Here is a 20,800-nt window from a genome sequence, read left to right as displayed (position 1 = left end):
CCTGCGAGATCTGCCTATGATCACTATGCTCAATGCCAAGGGTCAGCTGAAGTGGTGTAAAGCAAGTCATGACTAGACTCTGGTCAAGTGTCCATATATTTTTGGCCATAGTCTTACAGCATTTAAATGAGAAGACAATGAACCCATGAAACAGTTTTCATCAGAAGTACTTTCATGAAATGTGTAGGAATAAAACTACAGTTACGAAAACTGACATCACATACATATAAAAACAAAAACCCTCAAAACAATTGCATTTATTGAACAGATTGTGGAGCTCAGATAAACATATTAATAATCACACCAAACAAAGCTGAAAGTTCATTTCTCATCTATATAGATGAATTTTGAATCAGTTCACAAAAAGGATAAACCAGAACAAATAGTAACACATTTACACACTTACAGAAGTAAATCTTTCTTTGTGTCAAAGTAAACATACCATCTTGTTTTGGTGCCGTGCTAACTTTGCTAACATTTGACTGTAGCATAGTCACATGAGTCGTTCTCCTTGTTGATGGTTGCTGTGGTAACAGCATCAGTAGAACTATCTGCATTCTGCCTGAAATTCACGGTTGCGTATGTTGGACCTTCAGCAGATTTTCCAGCTGAATGCTGAGTGGCACTTGCCAAGGAATCAGAGAGAATTGTGTGTAACTGAGCTGTGGAGTAGATGTCCTGATCAGGAGAGTTTGATGGTAACTGAGCTGCGGAATAAATGGAATTTGAGAAATCACTGCTTGAGGTTAACTGCACATCATCATCAACAGTTTGAGAAGGTTCTGAGGGGTTTGTAGGTGGCTGAGCAGTAGAGTAGACTGTGGAAACTCCAGCATCTGAGGTTGAAATGTCTTTAACCTCCTCAGAGTCACATAGAGAAACCTATAATAAAAATACAGGTAAAGATTATTAATGAAAATGATAACAAGTCAAGTGTATTTAAAGTGAACTCAACTATTTTACTCCTTTTGGTGCACTTAAACCAATATTTAGTTTTCCCAATGTGCAAGTGAGGTAGATCAATTTTCCAGTTATTGAGGATTCATTATTATCATTGGTGGAATCTTGTTCCAGTGAGAACCTGCACTAAAATACAGTTTTGACTCACTCTGTGGTCATTGGTGGAGCCTCTGAGTGATTGGCTTTGGGTTGAGGCTGGAACTGAGGAGAAACAATTCCAGAACATTCAGTCAGTTATGAAATAAGAATCGATTTGGATGTTATATGATATATAAATATTATACATTTTGTGGAAAATAAACAGGATGTAGATTTGATATGAGAATGTGGTCACAGTCCGTTCTTACTCTATTTGTTTTGATGTATGTTCATTTATAGCCACCAGAGGGCAGCATCTGTCCATCACTGTTAGTCTGTTTGTCCACTGAGGCCTTGTGAAATTTTATTGACTTCTAATGAATGACCCATGCTGCACTCATATCTGAACATACAGATATTAAAAAAAATAAATAAATTTTTGTAAAAAGTGTTGGGGAAATCAACAATTTGTTCAGTGACTGTATGGAATTGGTCATAGATTAGCTCAACACTACATGAGTGAAACTATCTTTACCAAACAATGGTTTCTACATTCTCCTAAAAACAGATACTGAACTGTCACTGAGGTGGTACCATTAAAGCTACATTTCAGTGCCTTTAGTTAGGGAACATTAAACCATAATTGTTATTTTGTTTTGACGCCACACAGTTTAAGGTACCCAGTTGGACCTTAAACCATTGTTGTACCTTTGAGGGCACATTTACACTGTTTGTACCTTGATAAATGAACAGTGTACCTTTTTCTCACAGTGTGCAAAAATTTTCTATGAAGAAATGAATAGCCCAAACAATATTATCTGCAGAAATAAGTTACCCATTTTGTGTATATGTGTGTTTCTGTGTGTGCCTTGAGCCTTGCTTCTTTTTTTTAGAGTGACTTTGAAGAATAGGAGTCCAATCAGAAGCAGCAGCAGAATCACAGACGCAACAGTGATCACAGAAGAAACTGGAAACTCTGAATCATAAATACAGACTCAGTCACAGCAATAATCAGATACAGAAGAGATCAAACTAATAACATATGAGCAGAAGTTATTTGCGTGTACTGTACATGCAGTGTAATCACTTGTAATAGATAATGAAGATAACGTGGTTTTAGAAGTGGAGGATGCAGTTAGTTTTGTGGTTACTGAACTGATGTTTGCTGATTTCTGTTTTAGAATATCTAAAAAAACAAACAAACATCAGTTTGTCAATAATTGTCTGTGTAGATGCCATCATTGCTGACTGACTACAGTTTACCAGGATATATACAGTCAGAATTTTATACCTGCTGAAGTCTTAAGTGGGGAATTCACTGTAGATGTAGATGAAGAGAAGGTTCTTTCTGTGATCTGTGGAGTTGAGTTTGATGGTGATGTTGCTGGTTGTTTTGTTCATAGAGATGAAGAAAAAAGAAAAAAAGCCTTTTCAGATGTCATTTCATATATTGGTTTTATAGAATTTACGATAAATTATAACCTCTTTCACATTCATAACCATCATTTTTATGTGTGACGATACATGGAAAATATTTCAGCCTCAGATTTTGAATAAAACCTCTTTCATTACACCGATTTTGATATTAGACTCCAGATTACAGGTTACCTACAGTTCAATCTTTAAGTATAATACTGTACACGTCTTGTCTCTAGGCTGCAAAATATATACAACACCATTTCCAAAAAGTTTGGGATACTGTGCAAAATAAAAGTAAAAACAAAATTACGTACAAATTATTTGAACCCTATATTTCATTGAAAGTAGTACAAAGACAACAAATCAAATATTGAAACTGAGGAATTTTATTGTTTTTTGAAAAATATGTGCTCATTTTGAATTTGATGCCAACAACATGTTCCAAAAAAGTTGAGAAGGGGGCATGTTTACCTCTGTGCTTCACCACCTCTTCTTTTAACAACACTCTGTAAGCGTGAGAGAACTTAGGAGACACTGCTGTAGTTTTGAACATGAAATGTTTTCCATTCTTATTTAATATAGGATTTCAGCTGCTCAACACTTCGGGGTACACACATATGCTTGTCAGCCATGCCATGTGCACTAATGCCCCCCTATACCATCATGAATGCTGGCTTTTGAACTGTGCATTGATACCAAGCTGAGTGGTCTTTAGCCCAGAGGACACAGTGTCCACGATTTCCAAAAAGAAATTCAAATGTTGATTTGTTGGACCACAGGACACTTTTCCACTTCCCCTCAATCCATTTTAAATGAGCTCAGGCCCAGAGAAAGTGGCAGTGTTTCTGGATCCTGTTTATATATGGTTTCTCCTTTGTGTTTTAGAGTTTTAACTTGCATTTGTGGATGCAGCGACAAACTGTTTTCACAGACAGTGGTTTTCAGAAGTGTTTCTGAGCCCATGCAGTGATTTCCACTACAGAATAATGTCTGTTTTTAATGCAGTGCAATCTGAAGGCCCAAAGATCATGGCCAGCAAATACTGGTTCTTGGCCTTGTTCCTTGTATACAGATATTTCTCCAGATTCTCTGAATCGTTTAATGTTGTTATGTGTTGTAGATGATGAAAAGCAAAAGTTCTTTGCTATTTTATGTTGAGAAACTTTACTCTTGAATTGTTGCAATATTTGATTCTGCAATCCTTCACAGACTGGTGAACCCCTCCTCATTTTTACTTCTGAAAGACTTAGCCTCTCTGAGATGCTTTTTTTTTTTGTATACCTAATCATGTTACTGACCTGTTGCCAATCAACCACCAGGTGTTTTTTCAGCATTAGACAACTTTACCAGCCTTTTGTTGCTGTCATCAAATTCAAAATGGCCAAATTTTTTTTTTTTAAAAATAAAATTTTTTAGTTTCAACATTTATTATGTTGTCTTTGAAGCATTTTCAATTAAATATGGGGTTTTAATGATTTGCACACCGTTGGATTTTGTTTTTATTGACATTTTTCACAACATTCCAATTTTTTTGGAAATGGGGTTGTAGATGGAGTGGTTTGAAAGTATGAATGTAAAACCATATCTACTCACCAGTAACTCTGAGGTTGATCTGTGTAATATAAACCTTGTATCCATGATCAGATGTCCAGTCTGATTCAGCTCCACACCAGTATTCACCAGAGTCTCCCTCAGTCAGACTGTTGATGATCACAGTGAAGATCTGCTTTGATCTGTCATCATGTAGATACAGTTTTCCCTCATTTATCCATCTTCTGCTCTCTTTAACTAATGTTTTATAACTACAGCTAACAGTGCCCACTCTCCTACAGAGAAACTTGGGGTCACTGCTGTGGGATTGTGGGTATGTGCAGCTGATGTTCACACCTTCTCCTACATGACCAATCTCACTGATGCTCTTCTTGAATGACAGATCTGTCAATCATAAAAAATCAGATGAAAACACTTACACTCACCTACATGATGTATACAAAATACTACTGATTTGTTATGACTTTACAGGTATATTTGAGTTTTACTAGTCCTTATTTATGGACTTGATTATGACTCATTACTCCATATTCTGTCAGTTCCCTATAGGCCACACTCTTCTTCTGAAAGTATTTTCAGATTATGTTTATCAATAAAAGGATGTTGAGTCAGGAAGTTTGTCGATAGTCACACTACAGCTTAACTCTGAATGCAGAAGATGTCCATATTCAGATTTGATAGAAACAGTGTAAATAACTGAGATGAGATCTGCTAACATCATAGTGAAGGTCTCACAATGTACATTTAACAAATGGCAAGAACTATAAACACAATCTGATAATCACACAGTCATCATCACATGTGAACAACTACTGTATGTAAACACATTTTCGCAGTTGGGTTTAAGCAGGATTCATCAGAGATAAGAAAGTCTGATGAAAAGTATCTGAAGAGACAGAGTCTGTGATAACAGTGTTAAAATGAGCTGGTGTAGGTTTCTGCCTTAATTCTCACTGTAGCTGAGGCTATTTGATGTTGTAAATTTAGGGTAATAAACAAATGCAGTGGTGGGAGAGACTCACCTTCCTCTACATTCAGTTCCACTGGTGTGTAGATGTCAATGCCAAATTTATCAACTGCACATTTGTACATTCCAGAATCCTCTACAGTGAGCTCTCTGATCAACACCCAGAACTGTGCAGCTCTGGTGTCATTAAACAGTGAGAATCTTCCTCTATTCATCCACTTGATGAATAGTGATCAAATTTGATTTGTCAGGCAGGGCCATGAACCCGTACAGAGGTATTTTGGGTTTGATGTGTATTGTGTCTCATATCCACACTTGATGAGGACTCCTCCTCCTGAATATCCTGTCACTCTCTCTGATTCTCCTCCACCTACTAAAAGAAGACAAATGTCCATCTGAGTAAAGGCTTCATTTGACTCTGCTGATAACGATGATTATTTAGAAGAGCATCTCCTTACCTGAAATCAGGAAGAGGGTGAAGATGAGGAGGATCTTCATTGTGAGTTCAGGCTCACAGATTAACACCAACTCAGACAGATATCAGAGGCTCTGCAAGTTGTTGTTTGTCTCTGTGCAATTATGTAACTGTGCTGCATCTTCAGCTGCGTCTTAAATAGAAACTGATGTCTTGCCCACTTCCTTTATTGACAGCGTGAAACAGAGAGCTGAAAACATCTCAGTAAGATATGTATGATCTAACTTTTATTATTATTATTACTATTATTGTTTTTATTATTAGAAAATGCTTTTAAATGCTTTCAGTGAAATTCACTGCATTAAGGTAAACAGTATTTTTGAGTAGTGTTGATGCAGCTTTGTGTTTTTTTTCCATTAGCGTTTAGCCTTTTGCCATACCTACACCACTGTTTAACTGTACTGTTGTATATGAGTCCGTCCATTGGATTTATATTGCTTGCAAATATGATATGAACAAAAAAAGATCTCCTCAATATCTTGGATTTTCTCCTACAGAACAATGAATTTAGATGGAAAAACAAACAAAAGTATAAGTCTCACCTGCTTCTCAGATGTTTCTCCTCAGAAAAAGACCTCAGTAATCTTTCGTGTCCCACTGAGTTTTAGTAGAGATCTCAATAAAGTCACACATTGTGCTCAGATTTGCTGAGATAATGAAGTTCATGTTCATCTGCAGCTGAACTCTCATCTCTTCTTTTTGTCTAGTGTTATTTCTCATAAAGAAGCTTATTAGAATCACTTTGCATTTGGTCAGTAAAATTGTCCTCTGATGACTCCAGTTTAGCTGTTAGTGAATGAATATGTGTGACTCCACTGTTGAATATTCATATTCATGTCATTGTTTCTTTACTGGTCTGTGTCCGAAGGAATCTTCTGCCATCTAGAACACAATGTCGCTGTCACTTTTTTTAAAGCACAGATGCAGAAAGGAGTTTTAAATTGGAGGTGCTGAAATTCGAAGCTGCATATCTGAGATGAGAATGATGATGTTATGTCATTGATTTGCTTTTTTCATATGAATATTTTTGATAAATTACATTAAGCATCTAATTATTACTTGATAAGCTATATGGCCAAAGGAATGTGGAGACAAATAAATCACACATATATGAGTTTTTTGGGCGTCCTATTTGAAAACCATGGCCATTACTGTGAAGTTATGGCTTTATGGCTATGACAGCCTCCACCATTCTGGAAAGCTTTCTATAAGATGTTGGAGTGTGTCTTTGGGAATTTGTGCTCATTCAGTCAAAAGCAGAAGCACTAAGATTTACCTTCACTGGAACTAAGGGGTGCAAATCCTGAAAAACAGCCCCATCCCATTATCCCTCCTCCACCAAACTTTACTGTTGGCACTATGTATTCCGGTAGGTAGTGTTCTCCTGGCATTCGCCAACCCAGATTCATCCGTCAGACTGCCAGATAGAGAGCGTGATTAATCCCACCAGAGAACATGTTTTCACTGCTGCAGGGTCCAGTGGCGGTGTGCTTTACTCCACTCCATCCCACGGCTGGCACTGCGCATAGTGATCCTGGGTTTGTGTGCAGCTACTTTATCATGAAATCCCATTTCATGAAGCTTGTGATGCTCAGTTCTTTTGCTGTGACCTCATGACGGGTTAAGTCACACAGTACATGTTTGCTTTAGTTTGCTTCATTGACATAAAACATTGACATACAGCATACAAATTTGTTCAGTGCAAAACACGAAGCATTAGTTGTTACACATAATTATGCATAATATTAACATTTTTGATTAAAGGTGCCTTACATTCAAAATGCACTCTGTTATTTAACCTGGTAGCCTTGATTCTTCTGACTGCAGACGATTAAACTGTGCTGGTGTTCAGACTCTGAAAGACTGAATCTGATTGGTCAGTGCAGGAATCTGGTAGAGTAAATCTGATTGGTGAGTGGTGGAGTCGGGTTAACTGATTCTGATTGGTTAGTGGAGGGATCTGGTAGACTGAATCTAGTTAGTGGAAGAATCTTGTAGACTGAATCTGATTGCCAAGTGAGGTAATCTGGTAAAGTGATTCTGATTGGTAAGTGGAGGGATCTGGTAGACAAACTGATTGGTGAGTAGAGGAGTCAGATAGACAACATCTGATTGGTAAGTGGAGGAGTCAGATAGTCTGAATCTGATTGGTGATTGGAGGAGTCAGATAGTCTGAATCTGACTGATGAGTATAGGAGTCTGATAGACTACATCTGATTGGTTAGTGGAGGAGTCTGTTATACTACATTTGATTGGCGGTGGGGGGGCGTCTGGTAGAGTGAATTTGATTGGTGAGTGTTGAGTGAAATTACCCTTTTAAGGAAGACAAATAGCCTTTATTACACACTGTACAGAAGGTCAGTGGAATGTAGAATATGTTTCACATTTCATGACTACAATGGGTTTTGAACTGATGCATGAAAATGTAACCATATTAAAGGTCAGTACAGGTTAATTATTCATTTACATTAATAAGCCTTTGAACTCCAAAGAGCTGTAAGCAAGTCCAATCAAAATCGGTCTTGTACATAATTAACAGAACTTTCGTTGTATTTACTGAGTAATTCAGTTATATGCTTTGTGTTTGATGTAAAAATACATAATGAGTGCATACGTTAAACTGCAGTTGATGTTTATATTTAATTAAATATACTTAAATTTACTATATTTAAACTATATACATAAAACAAAAAACACACAAAAAAACTGTATTCATCAAACGGATTACAAACCTCACAGAACCTCATTTTTAAGCATACCAAACAAAGCTGAACATTAATTTGTCATCTATAATCATGATTTATAAAACTTTTCAAATACAATATTATCCAAAACAAATAGTAACAAATTTACACACTTCCAGAAGAAAACATTTCTTTGTGTGAAAGGAAAATATACCTTTATGTATCTCATTTTGGTAGAAATGCATGAACATACAAGATTATATTGAAAACTTAGCTGCTTCTGCTAACGTTTGACTGTAGCATACTCACATGAGTCCTCATCGTTACTAAAGGCTACTCTGGTAACAGCATCACTAGCTCTGCCTACCTTCTTCCTGAAATTCACTGTTGTGTATGTTGGGCCTTCTGTAGATGTTCCAGCTGTTTGCGGAGTGCCACTTGCTGAGAAATCAGAGAGAACTGTGGGTAACTGAGCTGTGGAGCAGGTGACCTGTTCAGGAGAGTTTGATGGTAACTGAGCAGGAGAATTTGAGAAATCACAGTTTGTGGGTAACTGGACATTTTCATAATCAGTTTGAGAAGGTTCTGAGGGGTTTTGGGGTAACTGGATATTTTCATAATCAGTTTGAGAAGGTTCTGTGGGGTTTATGGGTAACTGGATATTTTCATAATCAGTTTGAGAAGGTCCTGTGGGGGTTGTGGGTAGTTGAGCAGTAGAGTAGATCATGAAGACTCCAGCATCTGATGTAGGAAGGTGTCTACTGTCCTTAATCTCTTCATTAGTTATTGAAAAGATGGAAAACCTAAGAGCAGAGATATAAACAATAACAATGGGAATGTTAGAGTGTTTTTGAAGTGAACTACACTTTTTACTCCTGGTGGAGCAGTTACACTGATGTGAAGTCAGGTAGTTTCTTTTTTCAGTCTTTGATTATTCATTTTTAAGCATGTCAGTTGTAGAAAGTTGTTTTCTGGGAGCCTTTTTTGAAATACATCCTCACTCACCCTGTGGACAGCTGAGTATCCTTTGAAGGACTGGTGTTGTGTTGTGCCTGGGTCTGAGGAGAACCAATGTATACAATATCAATTGCTTAAAAGATAAACAGGCTGTACAATTGTCCTGAAAATGCGTTCACAGTTTGTTGATGCATGTTCATTTATAGCCAGAAGAGGGCAGCATCTCTTCACCTCTGTTCGTCCACTCGTGCCTAATAAATGTGTTTAAGGATCCATTTATGTCAACATACAAATCTTCAGAGTCTGACCAAATCAGTCTGAGCCATAAAACTACCGCAATATCAAGTTTAGCTCAGTTTTGTCCATTTTTGATAGATCAATATTAAAGTTCATAACTTGAAAGATAAACAGGCTGTACAACTGCCCCCAAAATGTTGTTGTTGTTGCTCTATTTCTTTTGATGCATGATCATTTATAGCCAGAAGAGGGCAGCATCTGTCCATCACTGTTAGTCCACTGGGGCCTAATAAATGTGTTTAATGATCCATTTATCTGAACATGTAGATTAAAACAATCCATGTGAAGTGTCTTGAGGAAACTAATAACATGTCCAGCCACTGTCATAATTTGTCATAAATGAGCCCAACACCACATCTTTACTCAACATTGTTTCCTATGATAATTTTCTATGGTGAAATTAATAGTCCAAATGTGTGTGAGATGGTACCTTGAGTCTTGCCTCTCTTTCTAAGAGTGACTATGAAGAATAAGAGTCCAATCAGGAGCAGCAACACAATCGCAGACACACCAGTGACCACAGAGGAAACTGGAAATAGTGGTGATGGAGAAACAGAATCATAACTCAGTCACAGATTATAATCTGATCATTCTGAAGTGATAAGACTAACAATAGAAGAGCAGATGTTCTTTGCTTGTACATGAAGTGTAATCACCTGACAAAGAGGACGGTATGGTTTTAGGCATTGAGGATGTGGTTGGTTTTGTGGTCAGAGAACTGATGTATGTCGATGACTGTGGTAGAATTTCTGCAGAAAGAAATAAAAGTCAGGCTGCCCTATTATCTGAGTACATTATTACTGACTGACTACAGTTTAACAGGATATATACAGTATGAATATTGTACCTGTTGAAGTCTTAAATGAGGATTTCATTGTAGTTGTTGTAGAGGCATTTGTTTCTATGGTCTGTGCTGTGGGGCTTGATGGTGATGTTGAGGGTGATGCTGTTCCTGGTTTTGTTAATGGAGATGAAGTAAAAAGGAAAATAAAAGCTTTTCTAGATTTGTCATCTTATATTGTCATTAGATAACCCGAATCTCTTTATACAGAACAAATAATGTTCTACATAACATACAAAAACCTCTTTCACCTCTACAATAATCACTTGTTAATATTACCACAGCCTCCTTATGTCAGAGGTGTCCAGTCTTACCCTCAAGTGGCTGACCTGGCTACAGGTTTTCAGTTGTTTTGAAGACCAATCAACTGATTAAACAGGCTGAATAACTATAATGCTGTATACTTCTAACTTCCAAACTCCCTAAACATATAGAAGAAAATTTCTGACAGTAAAAAGATAAACTTAAATCATATCTACTCACCAGGAACTCTGAGGTTGATCTGTGTAATATAAACCTTGTATCCATGATCAGATGTCCAGTTTGATTCAGCTCCACACCAGTATTCACCAGAGTCTCCCTCAGTCAGACTGTTGATGATCACAGTGAAGATCTGCTTTCCATCATCATATAGATACAGTTTTCCCTCATTTATCCATCTTCTGCTCTCTTTAACAGATGTTTCATAACCACAGTCAGCAGTGTCCACTCTCCTACAGAGAAACTTGGGGTCATTGCTGTGGGATTTTGGGTATTTGCAGCTGATGTTCACACTTCCTCCGACATGACCAACCACGCTGATGCTCTTCTCTTCTTGATCTGTCAATTGTAAATAATCACCTTCACAGTTTATACACAATATCACTGAACTCCTCACTGCATATTCTTTTGACTGAAAGTATTCTCAGATTATATTTATGAGTAAAAGGATGTTGAGTCAGGAAGTTTGTCTATAGTCCCACTACAGCTTAGCACATGAATTCAGAGGAAGTCCATATTCAGAGATGATCTAAATAGACAAAATAACTTTGAACTAGAGATGCGATCTGCTAACATCATAGTGAAGGTCACACAACATCCATTTAACAAATGCCAAGCACTGTAAACACAATCTGATAATCACACAGTCATCATCACATATGAACAACTACTGTTTATAAACACATTTTCGCAGCTGAGGTTTAAGAGGATTCACCCAATCAGAGATGAGAAGGTCTGATGATGAGTCTCTGAAAGAGACTGAGTCTGTGATAATACTGTTAATATAATAAGTATGTGTTTGTGTACAGGGCAATATGGAACGTGCTTTATGCTCTTTGTTCTTTATGGGAGTTTGTAAATTCACCCTCACTGTAGCTGATGCTAATGATGCTAAATGTTTAAGAAAATAAACAGGTGTAGGGGTGGGAGAGACTCACCTTCCTCTACCTTCAGTTTCACTGGTGTGTAGATGTCAAAGCCAGATTTATCAACTCCACACTTGTACGTTACAGAATCCTCTACAGTGAGCTCTCTGATCAACACCCAGAACTGTGCAGCTCTGGTGTCATCAAACAGTGAGAATCTTCCACTATGTATCCACTCATTTTTAGTATCGGTCCCAATTTTATAAGACAGACAGAGCAATGCATCCTTACAGAGATATTTTCGGTTTGATGTGTATTCTGTGTCGTATGTACACTTGATGAGGACTCCTCCTCCTGAATATCCTGTCACTCTCTCTGATTCTCCTCCACCTACTAAAAGAGGACAAATGTCCATCTGAGTAAAGGCTTCATTTGACTCTGCTGATAGTGATGATTGTTTAGAAGAGCATCTCCTTACCTGAAATCAGGAAGAGGGTGAAGATCAGGATCTTCATTCTGAGTTCAGATTCACAGACTAACACCAGCTCAGACAGATATCAGAGGACCTGAGACATGCACTTCAACTCTGTCTGACTCTGTTCTGTGTCCTCAGCTGCATCTAAAACAGAAACAAATAACCTGCCCACTTCCTTTTTGACTCTCTGAAAGACACAGCTGAAAATCTCTCAGCATGGTGATGTGTAAAGTATGTATCAGCAAAGTGGCAATTAAAATGCTTTTAAATGCTTATAATAAAATTCACTGCAGTTAAATAAACAGTGTCTTTGAGTTGTGTTGAAGCAGCTTCATGTTGTTTATTCATTAGTGTTTATCCTGTTTCACCACTATTTAACTGTACTGCTCTGTCTGAGTGTCCCATTTCAGTTTCTTTACTTGCAAGCACCCATTTAAAAAATCCAGTTTAGTTGTAAGTCAATAGATCTGTGTTACTGCACTGTTGAATATTCATGTTCATTGATTTTGTAATGGTCTGTGTCGGAAGGACTCTACTGCCATCTAGAGCACAATGTGTGTAACAGCAGCACTGAGCAATCTGCTGTTCTCTATGTGATACAAATGGGATTAAAGACAGAGGAAAAACACTTAATAAACAATAGTTTATAATACATCTATTAGCTCTTACTTCATATTCAGCTAAAAATTAATTACTCTGTTATTTAGAGTTCATCATCATTACATAATATATTCACTTTATTTCACAACAGACATATAAGACGTTACTTCACAATGAAATAATTAGCTCCTACTGTTTACAACTTGATTTGTTAGTATGATTCTATTATTATATTGATTAGCCTATAAGTAACAGTCTATAACTATATGTGTCTACTTTTCTTGTGTATTATAATTATATAATGATTACAAAATCAGAAATTCAGATATTATCCACGGTAACAGAATATATTATGTGAGTATTTTAAAATGACATTAACGATAATAATAATCTTTGTTGCTAATGTAATGTGTCTTTTTTTAAAAAAAGCCCCAATAATAGGAATGCTTAAAACTTCAGGCATCTATGTGATTTGGTAAACATTAAACTCTAGAATAGAAGATTTATTTTTTATAAACACTGCTGTCCATCCACAGATGACCAGACCACTGTCAAGGATGTAGGTGTGAACTGATTGGTTTAAAACTGCAAACAAAACTTGAAGCAAATGATGCCAGAGAAAGATAACTGAAACATGACAGGTGTATACCTAGTAGTATGTAGTGCTCACAACATAGTCTGGTGCTCACCTGATAGTATTGGGTGCTCACCACATAGTATTGGGTGCTCCCCACATAGTATCACCCCATTACTTTACACCCAATTTTTACTTTAAAAAAATACACTACCTCCCTTCAGGGGCTTTATTTTTTGTAAACATTAAATTCAATGTACTTAATTAAATTAAGTAAAGAAATGCTCATTTTTTAAAGTGCTCTCCTACAGAGAAACCTGGGGTCCCTGCTGTGGGATTGTGGGTATTTGCAGCTGATGTTCACACTTCCTCTTACATGGCCAACCACACTGATGCTCTTCTCATAGTCTTGATCTGTCATCATAAACAATTAAATGAAAACTCTCACACTCACCTTCACAGTTTATACAAAATACTACTGATTTGTTCTGACATTACAGGTCATATTTGAGTTTTACTAGTCCTTATTTATGCACTTCATTATGACTCATTCTTCCATATTCTGTCACTTCCCTGTAGGCCACACTCTTTTTCTGAAAGTATTCTCAGATTATATTTATGAGTAAAAGGATGTTGAGCCAGGAAGTTTGTCTATAGTCACACTACAGCTTAACACATGAATGTAGAGGAAGTCCATATTCAGATTTGATAGAAACAGTATAAATAACTTTAAATTATAGACGAGATCTGCTAACATCATAGTGAAGGTCTCACAATGTACATTTAACAAATGGCAAGAACTATAAACACAATCTGATAATCACACCATCATCATCACATATGAACAACTACTGTATGTAAACACATTTTCACAGCTGGGGTTAAAGAGGATTCACCCAATCAGAGATGAGAAGGTCTGATAAAGAGTCTCTGAAGAGACTGAGTCTTTGATAACACTGTTAAAATGAATATGTGTTTGTGTACAGTGTTACATGGAACACTGTTAATGATGTTATGATGTTTGTCCTTTATGAGAGTTTGTACATTCATCCTGACTGTAGCTATGATGTTAATGATGCTGGATGTTTAAGAAAATAAACAGGTTTATTGGTGGGAGAGACTCACCTTCCTGTACTTTCAGTTCCACTTTGTCGTAGCTGTCAAAGTCCAAATATTTCTGAACTGCACACTTCCACGTTCCAGAATCCTCTACAGTGAGCTCTCTGATCAACACCCAGAACTCTGCAGCTCTGGTTTTATCAAACAGTGAGAATCTTCCTCTATTTATCCACTCATGTTTTAACTCCTGTCATGATCTGGTCAGCACAGTTTAACCATGAATCCTTACAGAAATATTTCTGGTTTGATGTGAAGTTTGTCTTATATTACACTTGATGAGGACTCCTCCTCCTGAATATCCTGTCACGCTCTCTGATTCTCCTCCACCTACTAAAAGAGGACAAACGTCCATCAAAGTAAAGGCTTCATTTGACTCTGCTGATGGTGATGATTATTTAGAAGAGCATCTCCTTACCTGAAATCAGGAAGAGGGTGAAGATGAGGAGGATCTTCATTCTGAGTTCAGGCTCACAGATCAACATCAACTCAGACAAGCTGATGCTGAAACTTACACCCTGTCTGCTGTATTTTCAGCTGCATGTTAAGCAGAATCTAATGTGCCCACTTCCTTTTTGACACTGTGAAAGACAGCTGAACATCTTTCAGCATGATGATGTGTGAAGAATGTGTGAGCAAAGTGGCAGTTAAAATGCTTTTAACTGCTTACAATAAAATGCACTGCAGTAAAATCAATAGTGACTTTGAATTGTGTTGAAGCAGCTTCCTTTAGCGTGTTTCAGTGTCTCCACCACTGTTTGACTGTACTGCTGTGTATTAGTGTCCATTTCAGTCACTGTATTTGAAAGTACTCCTCAGAAAGAAAAGTCAAATTAAATCTCCTTAATATCTCTGTAGTGTCTCCTGGACAACAATGAGATCAAAGCTCATATTCACAAAGCCTCTCAGAGTAGAAGCACTGATCTAGGATCTGTTCCTCTTAATAAAGCACCTGTAAATAAGACAGAAATCTGATCCTGGATCAGCAGTAATACTGTGGGAGAGTTTGTGAAGACGCCCCCTGATGGAAAGACAAAGACTTTTGTTTATGTCGCTCCTGCTGCTCAGATGTTTCTCCTGAGAAGAAGAGCCCAGTAATCTCACCTGCGTCTCCTCTTGAGTTTTAGTAGAGATCTCAATAAAGTCACACTGTGCTCAGATTTGCTTGAGTCTGGAAGACTGAATCTGACTGGATAGTTAAGCAGTCTGGTAAACTGCATCTGGTTGGTTAGTGGAAGAGTCAAAATGCTTTGAAGTCATGATATTTAATTTAACAATCAGTGGGACTGAGTCGAGTCAAAGCAGCTTCCGTAGCATTTGCCCCCCCAAGCCATTCCACTACTTGAATATCTAAATTACACTCCCTTCCTTGATGTATGTTCATGTCATTGAGTCTGTGACAGACGGCCTCTACTGCCATCTAGAGCACAGGGTGAGAAGGACAGTTCTAGCATGAGTGAACACTGCTGTTATTTTCATAAGATACACACTTAGTTCAGTACATACAAAGAAGGTTTAGGATGAATAGTAGAAGTTTATGGTACTGCTCTGAGAAAAAACAATCTCTAATGCCCAGACTCAATTCGCTGCACATATATTACCCAGCTTTCTCTCTATGCTCTCACCCAACAGTGCTGCAAAGTTATTTTTCCTTCGGCCTACTTTACCTTGGAAGCATTGCTTACAGTTTATAAGACTTTTTATAGTCATTACCAATAACATTGTTTTCTCAGTTTATTATTGCTAAGAACAAAATGACCACAGAGCAAGCAAACTCCTCAGTGTTCTCCATTTCAGTATATCAATTTCATAAAACTGGTTGAGAAAGCTGTGAATACAATGAGCTGTAATCTGGAAAGACATCCATAATTATTCTGAAGCAGGAAATGAAAGCAACCACTTTATACTGCTATGTAAAAACTATGTATAATCCATTATTCATGGTCTACACTGCTTTGAAATGTGTTTAAGGGTAGCTGAATAAATCAGCAGGGAAGATAAAACAGTCATATCTATAACAGTGTTAAAATATTTAATTACCCTTCTGAGTAATGTTACACAATTTATTTATTACACACTCTAGAGAAGCTCAATGGAATGTACAATATATTTACATTAATAAGCCTGTAATAAAGTTCTGATTCAGTCTTGTAACTATATAACTTACATATTTGTTTCATAGCAGTTTTACTGAGTAATTCAATTTAATAATGTTGTGGTCGATGTAACAAATAGTCTATACATGAACAAATGAAACAGTTTTCTTCAGAAATACACTATATGGCCAAAGGTTTGTGGACACATGCTCATCCAATGTTTCTTTCAAAAATAAGAGTATTAAAAAGGACTTTCTCCCCCTCTACTGCAGTAAGTGTGTTGCTACTCTTTGGGGAAGGCTTTACACTATATACTGTAATATTGCTGTGAGGATTTGATTGCATTTAGCAGTGGGAGCACTGAGAGTGAGATCAGATAGGTATTGATCTTTGATGATCAGTTCTGGATCACTTCAACTCATCCCAAAGGTATTGGATGGAGCTACATCACTCCAGGGAACACAGCTCTGCTCACAGCTCAATGCTGGGAGGCTTTATACCCCTCTAGCCAATGCTTGGCCTTAAACATTGTGACCTGTGCGCCTGCTCCAGAGCATCCCGTTCTATTGGTCAGTGCTTTTCTATGGAGATTATACAAGCTGTGTGTGCATTTGAACTCCTGCATCAGCAGTGAGTGCAACCAAATTCACTAATAAGAAAGAGTGTCCACAAACTTTTGGACATTTAGAGTACTCTTACTAAATGAGCAAAAATAAACTATAGCTGTGCATGCTTACATCACATACATATAAAACAACAAATCACACAACACAACTGCATTTTTCACCAATTGCAAAAAAACACCTCATGCACCATATTAACCACTTAAAATCCAAGGCTTATTACACACTATGGCTTATTATATAGTAACTACAGGATCTTCAATGCAAACTAGCTGATCTATTCTCTGGGCCTGTCGGTGGGCCATGGACATTTAAGGGGTTGACCACAATAACAATTAACACATTTACACAATTCTAGAAATAAAAGAATAGAAAATGGATGATAATACAAGTGTAACATGAAAACTGCTTCCACTAACATTTGACTGTAGCATAGTCACATGAGTCGTTCTCCTTGTTAAAGGTTGCCATGGTAACAGCATCAGTAGAACTATCTGCATTCTGGCTGAAATTCACTGTTGCGTATGTTGGAACACTTTGAGGAGGTTCTGAGGGGTTTGTAGGTGGTTCAGCAGTAGAGTTGACTGTAGAAGCTCCAGCATCTGAGGACGAAATGTCATTAATCTCCTCGTAGACACAGACATCACGGGAAACCTAAGAAGCAGAGATTAAATATAACAACACTGGAAACTAGAGCTGGTCAATTTCAATTGAAGTGATTTCAACTATTCTACTCTTTAGCAGTTAGACTAGTGGTCAGTTTCCCATTTTTATGTCAGTTAGATCAAAATTTCAGTTATAGACAGTTCATTATTAAATATGTCATTAGTTCATATCTGTTACAATGAGAAGATGCTTTGAAATACAATCATGACTCACTGTGTGGTTGTCTGAGGAGCCTCTTTGTGATTGGCTTTGGGTTGAGGCTGGACCTGAGGAGGAAGAAAAAATTCATAATTTTAAATCAGCCATACATTAAGAATTGGTAAAGACATTATACTCAATAGTAAATGACATATAATGTAGCCTGTTCTTGCTCTATCTGTTTGGATGCATGTTCATTTATAGCCAGCAGAGGGCAGCATCTGTCCATCACTGTTAGTCCACTGAGGCCTAGTGAATTTGAGGCCTGATGAATGTGTTTAATGACTCATGCTGCACTCACTTCTGAACATAATGATCGGAAAATCCTCTGTAAGAAGTGTTTGGGATAAACCAATAATACGTCCAGAGACTGAATGGAATTTGTCATTAATCAGCCCAAAACCACAGGACTGGAATTGTCTTCACTGAACATTGTTTCCTATGATGAAGTTAATAAGCCAAATCACAATGTGTGCATGTAAGTATCCATTCTGTGTATATGTTTCTGTGTGATGGTACCTTGAGTCTTGCTTCTCTTTCTAAGAGTTACTATGAAGAATAAGAGCCCAATCAGAAGCAGCAGCAGAATCACAGACACACCAGTGACCACAGAGGAAACTGGAAATGTTGGAGGTGGAGAATCTAAATTAGAGAATCAGATACAAACAATAATCTGATCATTTAAAAGTGATCAAACTAACAATAGAAGAGCAGAGGGACTTTATTTGTACATTAAGTGTTAATATCTGTGGCAGAAAGTGGAGGTGATGGGGGTTGATGCGTTGAGGATGTGGTTGGTTTTGTGAGTGATGACCTGATGTGTGTTGATGATTGTGATAGAACATCTGGACCTGGAGGAAAATGTCAGTTTGTTTAACTGTGTAGACGTCATTGTTGCTAACTGACTATAGTTTACCAGAATATATACAGTATGAATATGATACATGTTGAAGTCTTAAATGAGGGACTCATTGTAGTTGTAGAGGAGGTTGTTTCTGTGCTCTGTGGAGTTGAGCCTGATGGTGATGATGTTGCTGGATGTTTTGTTAAAGGAAATGATGGAAAAAAGGCTTTTCAGATGTCACCTCATATTGTCATAAAACTGTCCTTTTTTGTTAATAAGTAAGTTATATGTAACAAACTACATTCAAAATAGTTATTAATGCATTTTGTTGTAGTTGTTTTGTGTATATTTCAGGATACAAATAAAATGTTTTAAACAGACTTTAAATCAAACCGCTTTCATTAGACGGATGTTTTCCAGACTGCAGACTCAATGAAATTCAACGACAGAATCTTAAATTATAATACTGCACACATCTTACCTTAAAATGATAAAATATATAGACAAAAGTGTCTGAATGTAAACGGATTAGTTTAATTCATATCTACTCACCAGTAACTCTGAGGTTGATCTGTGTGATATAAACCTTGTATCCATGGTCAGATGTCCAGTCTGATTCAGCTCCACACCAGTATTCACCAGAGTTTCCCACATTCATATTATTGAAGCTCACAGTGAAGATCTGCTCTCCATCATTATGTAGATACAGATTTCCCTGTGTTATCCATCTTCTGCTCTCTTTAACGGATGTTTTATATTTACAGTCAGCAGTGTCCACTCTCCTACAGAGAAACTTGGGGTCATTCTTGAGGGATTGTGGGTATTTGCAGCTGATGTTCACACTTCCTCCTACATGGCCAGTCACACTGATACTCTTCTCATAGGACAGATCTGTCAGTCATAAACAATCAGTTGAAAACGCTTAAACTCACCTACACATTATGTACAAAATATCACTGATTTTTCTTCTTTTTTTACAGACATATGTATGTTTTATTAGCCCTCATATCTGCATTTGATTACGACTCCTCTCTCTGCATATTCTGCCACTTCTCTGCAGGCCAAACCCTTCTTCTGTAACTATCTGTATATTTGTATTAATGAATGCAGGGGAAGTCCATATTCAGAGTTTCTAGAAATACACTAAATCATTTCTAATATGTATTTAATTAAAACTAGACCCTAATCAGTTTTGAGATCTGGGAGAATTAGGGAAACATGAGGCTGGATCTGCAAACATCGCAAAAAGTACTTATGATCAATATCAAGTACTGAATGTACAATCTAATAAACATACAGTCATTATTACATATGATAAACTAAACAAATGCATTTCTACAGCTGGTGTTAAACAGGACTTATCCAATCAGAGATGAGGAGGACTGGCAAGGAGTCTCTGAAGAGAGAGATAACGTCTTTGAAGTATGCAGGTATCTTCTTACTCAGCCATATAGAACATAATTCCCACATTTTGTCCTTTATGAGAGTTTGTACAGTCATCCTCACTGCAGCTGATGCTAATGATGCAGGAAGTTTAGGATAATAAACAGGTGCAGTGATGGGAGAGACTCACCTTCCTGTACATTCAGTTCCACTGGTGTGTTCAAATCCTTTTCAGCTCCACACTGGTACAGTCCAGAATCCTCTACAGTGAGCTCTCTGATCAACACCTGGAACACTGCAGTGCTGGTGTTATGAAACAGTGAGAATCTTCCTCTATTTATCCACTCATTTTTAACTCCTGTCCTGATCTGGTCAGTACGGTTTAACCATGAACCTCTACAGAAATATTTTTTTATTGATGTATCTCTTGTCTCATATCTGCACTTGATGAGGACTCCTCCTCCTGAATATCCTGTCACTCCCTCTGATTCTCCTCCACCTACTAAAAGAGGACAAATGTCCGTCTGAGTAAAGGCTTCATTTGACTCTGCTGATAGTGATGATTATTTAGAAGAGCATCTCCTTACCTGAAATCAGGAAGAGGGAGAAGATGAGGAGGATCTTCACAGTCATTCCAGCTTTATCCATAT

The 20,800-nt window shown here is 37.3% G+C and overlaps 2 protein-coding genes across 2 annotated transcripts; both read right to left on the bottom strand.

The window, feature by feature from the left end:
* Positions 1–471: 471 nt before the first annotated feature.
* On the bottom strand, positions 472–5,178 carry LOC118797747 (CMRF35-like molecule 9). Its single transcript, XM_036557012.1, has 5 exons — positions 5,031–5,178; positions 4,051–4,392; positions 2,330–2,422; positions 1,109–1,161; positions 472–882 (listed from the first exon to the last, which is right to left on the bottom strand). Exons 1-5 carry the CDS (start codon positions 5,098–5,100, stop codon positions 472–474), a joined length of 969 nt encoding a protein of 322 aa, XP_036412905.1. The 5' UTR covers positions 5,101–5,178.
* Positions 5,179–8,417: 3,239 nt separating this feature from the next.
* Positions 8,418–20,800, bottom strand: LOC118797746 (polymeric immunoglobulin receptor-like). Its single transcript, XM_036557011.1, has 6 exons — positions 20,738–20,800; positions 11,648–11,968; positions 10,713–11,048; positions 9,819–9,917; positions 9,140–9,192; positions 8,418–8,648 (listed from the first exon to the last, which is right to left on the bottom strand). Exons 1-6 carry the CDS (start codon positions 20,796–20,798, stop codon positions 8,418–8,420), a joined length of 1,101 nt encoding a protein of 366 aa, XP_036412904.1. The 5' UTR covers positions 20,799–20,800.

The sequence above is a fragment of the Colossoma macropomum genome, unplaced genomic scaffold (assembly GCF_904425465.1).
Source record: "Colossoma macropomum unplaced genomic scaffold, Colossoma_macropomum, whole genome shotgun sequence".
Lineage (NCBI taxonomy): Eukaryota > Metazoa > Chordata > Actinopteri > Characiformes > Serrasalmidae > Colossoma > Colossoma macropomum.
Note: the sequence above shows the minus strand (reverse complement) of the source record. Positions and strands in the feature narration are given on the sequence as shown.